This window comes from Delphinus delphis, chromosome 17 (assembly GCF_949987515.2).
Source record: "Delphinus delphis chromosome 17, mDelDel1.2, whole genome shotgun sequence".
Lineage (NCBI taxonomy): Eukaryota > Metazoa > Chordata > Mammalia > Artiodactyla > Delphinidae > Delphinus > Delphinus delphis.
Window position 1 is genome coordinate 6,008,309 of NC_082699.1, and position 6,000 is coordinate 6,014,308.

General features: G+C 54.5%; 1 protein-coding gene across 2 annotated transcripts in view; it reads left to right on the forward strand.

The window, feature by feature from the left end:
- The window catches only part of FAM110B (family with sequence similarity 110 member B), a 129,148-nt gene extending 123,553 nt beyond the window's left edge, over positions 1 to 5,595 (forward strand). For both annotated transcript variants that reach the window (XM_060035402.1, XM_060035403.1), the window contains one exon: positions 3,775 to 5,595. In XM_060035402.1, the coding sequence (XP_059891385.1) occupies positions 4,114 to 5,226 (1,113 nt within the window). In that variant the 5' untranslated portion in view covers positions 3,775 to 4,113 and the 3' untranslated portion in view covers positions 5,227 to 5,595. The remainder of the gene's footprint in view (positions 1 to 3,774) is intronic.
- The last annotated feature ends 405 nt before the right edge of the window (positions 5,596 to 6,000 follow it).

The following is a 6,000-nucleotide window of genomic DNA, read 5'->3' on the forward strand; positions in this document are numbered from 1 at the left end:
TTTATGCTTTCATGAAATTTTTAAATGGATATTCAGTGGGGTAGAATGTAGGCAAAATGGTCTGTGAATGGAAGCTTCCCTCAGGCTTGTGTTCTCTCTCCTTAGTCCTCCATCAGGGATGAAGCAGGGCCGGATAGCTACTTCTGTTGATGAAACCTCACGTGGCTGAGGTCGAAGTTTTCTGAAACAAGATGAAGAGGCATAGAGGCCCCTTCAGGCCTGCTCCCACCGATGCCCGGGCCTGTCCTGATGTCAGGGGCCTGGGCAAGGCTGCCATCAGCAGAGGACCGTGTGCTGGGTGCTCCCTGAACACAGGCCATGGTTATCACATGTGTGACGTCATGACGTAGCTCCAGGCTTCCAGGTGTCTTGAATGTACCTGGTCTGCATCGCACCGAAGTCCACACTCCAAAACCCTGGGTGGGTCTGTACAGCTCCACCCCAGCCAGCACTGTTTGAACATCAAAAAGCCAAAGAGCAGGGCTTCCCTGGTGGCGCAGTGGTTGAGAGTCCGCCTGCCGATGCAGGGGACAGGGGTTCGTGCCCCGGTCCGGGAAGATCCCACATGTCGCAGAGCGGCTGGGCCCGTGAGCCATGGCCGCTGAGCCTGCGCGTCCGGAGCCTGTGCTCCGCAACGGGAGAGGCCACAGCAGTGAGAGGCCCGCGTACCGCAAAAAAAAAAAATAGAGCAGAAGCTAAGGATTATGTCACAATTAAGAGAAGGAGCATCCTTTGCCACCTTCATTATTTTTGAAGTAGTGCGTTGGCTAAAACAGGTAGAAAACATCAAATGTACCGTATTATTATCCTGTAGCACCCAACCAGTTCCTACAGCTTTTTCCGTGGCTTTCAAGCCTTCTAATAAGACGCTTTCCTCCTTACCTCCGGGAGTTTAAATTAGAACGTTTCAGCTGTGACCACGGTCATTTCTAAACATCATCAGTGTGTTGACAGTTATTAGGGAAATTGGGAATAACAAAGGAAGGACAGACGGAAGACGGGTAGAATCAGAAAGGAAATGGAGTGTAAATTAGTTACAAATGATTACTGTTTTTCTGGGCTTCCCTGGTGGCGCAGTGGTTGAGAGTCTGCCTGCCGATGCAGGGACGTGGGTTCGTGCCCTGGTCGGGGAGGATCCCACATGCCGCGGAGCAGCTGGGCCCGTGAGCCATGGCCACTGAGCCTGCGCGTCCGGAGCCTGTGCTCCGCAACGGGAGAGGCCACAGCAGTGAGAGGCCCGCGTACTGCAAAAAAAAAAAAAAAAGTTACAAATGATTACTGTTTTTCTAACATAAACTCTCACGCTGGTCTGTGTCTAGTAACTGCTTCCTCAGGTGTATGGCGTGCACAGTGGGGGTGCTTGGAGGGGCCGTCCTCTGGCTCTGGCCTCTGTTCACCCATTCTCAGGCCTTCTTTTCCGTGAAGACAGAAAGCAGGGCGGAAGGAAGACGAGCTTCCCGGGAAATGCTTCCTAGAAAGTAGCCTGGGAGTCCTCGTTCCTGAGCGTGCAGAGAGATGACTTTCATTTCGTTCTGAGCGGCACCAAAGTCCCCCTGGACAGACAGCTCGGCACACTGGAAAGTCGGTCAGTAGCGGTGGCCGTTTGGGGCTTCCGGTCCGAATATGATGGAATTCGAAAAGAACAGGGTCGCGCGGGCCAGCGTGAGCTTTACCGCCAGTGACCGTCACGTGATAACTACACCTCATCATGTGAAGAGCCTTCTCCTAAGAACAGTGAATGCCGGGAGCATCGAAGAGTTCACAGGCCAGTATTCCCATGGGCCTTTTGTGAAACTGGAAATAACTCACTGGTCCTTAGCCCCTCAGGGCCACGTGCTTTTAGAGGGAGAAGGACTAGTGGGAATCTCGTCCAAGCACTCCTGTCACAGATGAGGACCGAAGGCCCCAGGGGAAAGGGCAGAGGCTCTACCTCCTGCCACCCGCTGGGCGATCTTCCCACTTGCTGGAGGTTTGCCCTGGTCCTTAGGCGCAACGGTCACAGGCACAGATTTCCGTGGTGTCCTTCACTCTGCCCCTGAACCTTCTGGCACTGTCCCCTCCGTGGACACATTTTGGAAGCTGCAGAGGTAACCAGTGAAGATGTTATATGCGCTCGGGAGAAACAAGGCCTATCCAGGGGGCTCTCAGGTGCCCTGGGGGTGATCCAGCCCCCTCCTGGAGGACCAGCCTCGTCCTCCGGGTGAGATGTACCCAGGGTAGTGGATGAGCAGACCCGAGGATCTGCAGAGGAATCCTCACTCCTCCTCTGGTATTTCATTCAGAATATGTTCAAAGAAACAATCTTACTTCATCTTCATGAGAGGAGGTGATTTTTTTCAACTAAATGGAAGTATCATTAATAGAACCGCACAATTAAAAGAAATCATTACGGAGGAATTACCTTGGGGCTTCTTACATCTTGCATAGGAAAATATTTTTATTAGAACGAATCCTTTTGCAGATTACCAAAATGGTCTCTAACAAAACATGACGATGGGTGTAGTTAGAGATTAAGAGTTTTAAAAGATGTGAAGGAAAAATATGAGCCCCCCCCCCGCCCCAAGCTTATTTTAAGACACTTCATTTTCTTCCCCTGAGAGCAGATCATTTCATAGTGATACCGCTTTATTTTGTAAATTAGTTATTTGACGAGTTAGTTGACTACATTATTCTCTTAACACTCCTAGTTACAACCAGAGATGCTGAAAAGTGCTTTGGAAGGCTGATGCGTGCATCCGTGCTCTCTGCCAGCAGTGATGGGCAGAGAGGTGGTTGGACTTCAGAGGGCTGCAGAGATAAATGTTTCACTGTGTTATGCTCTAAGTAGAAAGCGTCCCTCAAGATTTATATTGGGAGTATTGATGAGTGTTTCTTCATAGTGGTCTTGGGTGGGGGGTGAGGGAGTCAAGTTGTTCAGAAAGCCAAAAAATAAGCCCCATGAATGCTTCCCTATTATACAAGTTTTCCATAAAGTAACATATTTAGGTGTGATTGACACCTTACGATTGTGTTCTTAGTTCTTTAGGGGATCTGGGAAAATACATACCACAAAGGAACTTGATTCTGCTCATTGTGTGAAAAATTTGTGGAGCATTTATAATCAGTATCTATTTATATGGTTGATCTAGAAGTATTTCTAGGCTTTTTGTTTGTTTTAGTTAAAAAATAAGCCTGTGTTTAATGGGTTGAACTTCATACACATTCCATGCGCAGGAGAATGGGTTTTCAAATATATTGGTTGGCAAAAATAAGATAAACATATTGACTTTTAAAAAAATATTTTCGTGTCTACTGCCGTTTCTTGCCCATCTTTTCAGTTTTTGAAGAGTTGGGTGCTTGTTGAAGTGTTAGGAGAGATTGATAGAAGTCTGAAGGTTTGCTTCATTGCAAAAGAGGCATATTAGACGTCACCGATGCCGTAGCCTAAAGCAGGAAAGGGATTCTCAGGAACCCACTGGCATTTCATGAACTGGGAACGACCCGCATTTCTGCACTCGTCTAGTGTTTCCGGGGTTTGGGTATAAGTGATGCCAGCCGGGCGTGATCGGGAGGCGGGTCTCCCCGCTGGGAAGGCGGCGGGAGGAGGTGGCGCGTGGGAACCCTCTGCCGCTCTTTCTCCGAGCGCGGGGCGCGGGCCTCGTGCGGCCGCCGGGATCGCCTCCCTCCCGGGCGGGCGGCGGGGTGCCCTGGGGCGGGGGCGCGCGGCTCCGCCGTTGCTGCAGCCGTGATGTCACTCGCCCATCCTAACCCGCGGTTGGTTGTTGTGTGTTTCAGCTCTGCCTGCAGTCGAACACAAAGACCTGGAGGAGACTCCCACATCCTTCGGGGAGGAGAAAGGAGGCGGCGAAGCAGCTGAAAGGAACTTGGGGCTTGGGGCCTTTCCGCACCGGGCGGCCGGCGAGGCGGCGAGGAAACTAAAGCCACGGGGCGGTGAACGAGCCGGGAGATGAGGCGCTGCCGCCGCTGCTGCTGCTGCTGCCGCCGCCGCCGCCGCTGACACTCGGTTCCGGACCGTCCGCTGCCCTTTGTGCCGCCCGCACATGTGTCTGCCCGGCGCATCCGGAGGCGCGCAGACGAGCATCCACCACGGCCGCCGGGGAGAGAGCGCCCGCCATGCCCACGGAGAGCCTACAGACAGGTAGCATGGTGAAGCCGGTCAGCCCCGCCGGCACCTTCACGTCGGCCGTGCCCCTGCGCATCCTCAACAAGGGGCCCGACTACTTTCGCCGGCAGGCGGAGCCCAACCCCAAGCGACTCAGCGCCGTGGAGCGTCTGGAGGCCGACAAGGCCAAGTACGTCAAGAGCCAGGAGGTCATCAACGCCAAGCAGGAGCCCGTGAAGCCGGCCGTGCTGGCCAAGCCCCCCGTGTGCCCGGGCGCCAAGCGCGCGCTCGGCAGCCCCACGCTCAAGGGCTTCGGCGGCGGCGCCAAGAGCGAGGGCGGCGCGCCGCGCGAGACCCTGAAGCTCGAGATCCTCAAGAACATCCTCAACAGCTCGGAGGGCTCGAGCGCGGGCTCGGGCCACAAGCACGGCGCGCGGAACTGGCCGGCGCCGCGCGCCGACGCGGCCGAGCTGCACCGGCACTCGTTCGCCGAGTCGCTGCGCGTGCGCCCCACGCCCGGCCGCGGCAGCCCGCAGGAGGGCGGCTCGCACGTGGGCCGGCGGCCGCTCGAGCCCGCCCCCGACTCCTTCCTGCACGTGTCGCACAGCTCCTCGGACATCCGCAAGGTGACGGGCGCAAAGCCCCTGAAGGCCATCCCCTGCAGCAGCTCCGCCCCGCCGCTGCCCCCCAAGCCCAAGGTCGCCGCCCCGGCCGCGGTCAGGTCCCCCGAGGCCGAGGCGGCCGAGCCGGCCTGCGGGGTGGGCCGGAGACCCTCGCTCCAGCGGTCCAAGTCGGACCTGAGCGACAGGTACTTCCGGGTGGACGCCGACGTGGAGCGCTTCTTCAACTACTGCGGACTGGACCCCGAGGAGCTGGAAACCCTGGGCATGGAGAACTTCGCCCGCGCCAACTCCGACATCATCTCCCTCAACTTCCGCAGCGCCAGCATGATCAGCTCGGACTGTGAACAGTCTCAGGACAGTAACAGTGACCTTAGAAACGATGACAGTGCCAATGACCGGGTGCCCTATGGCATCTCCGCGATCGAGAGAAACGCTCGCATCATCAAGTGGTTGTATAGCATCAAACAAGCCAGAGAGTCGCAGAAGGTGTCCCACGTGTAAGAGGAAGAGCGCGCAGCGGAGGGAGGGGGGGGTCTCTGTCCGTGCCTCGGCAGTTATGGAGGTTGTGAGGTCTCCTTGCAGTGTTGTGAGCTTCTCCACTCTCTTTGTGTTGCTTGTTGTGCAATGTCTTTCAAGTTGCATGCCCGCCAACGTGGGGACTGACCTGGCGTCCTCGGCCACCATCGCTGCAGAACCTGGCCGATCGCTCGCCATCCGCCAAAAGTCCCAGGCCAGATTCACACTAGGGCTTCGATCTTCAGCAAAACTGTTTACAAGGAAAACGGTATACAACTTCTTCAATATTTATGTGGTTCCTGTGTTTTTATATCCCGCGCTATGGTGTCTTAATTAAAAGTTTTATCCACTGGCTTTTAAGTTGGGAGTAGCATCTTTTTGAAATTAAAAAAAAAAAGCCAATCTGCCTACACTGGAGACCGAAACAGTGGGGAAATAAATGGGGTCTGCTTACCAAACAGATAGTGACTGACCCGAGAGAGAACCGGGCTGGGCTTTCTGAGGAAGAAAGTGGGGACCCTGGTGTTAATCATGTAGGTATTGACATCCGCTCGTCACGTACTCAAGTAAGGGTTGGGGCGGCGGTGCTATGTACGTTTTGTGTCCGATTCGGTGTGTAAATGTTGGTGGTTCTGTGTAATGCTGACCCCAAGGAAAGACAATCAATGAAGGTGATTAAATCCGGAGGTTGGGTGTTGGCGGGGTTTATTGATATTGTTCTGATTTAGGTTGATTCAGAAATTTCTACTGTTAATCTTT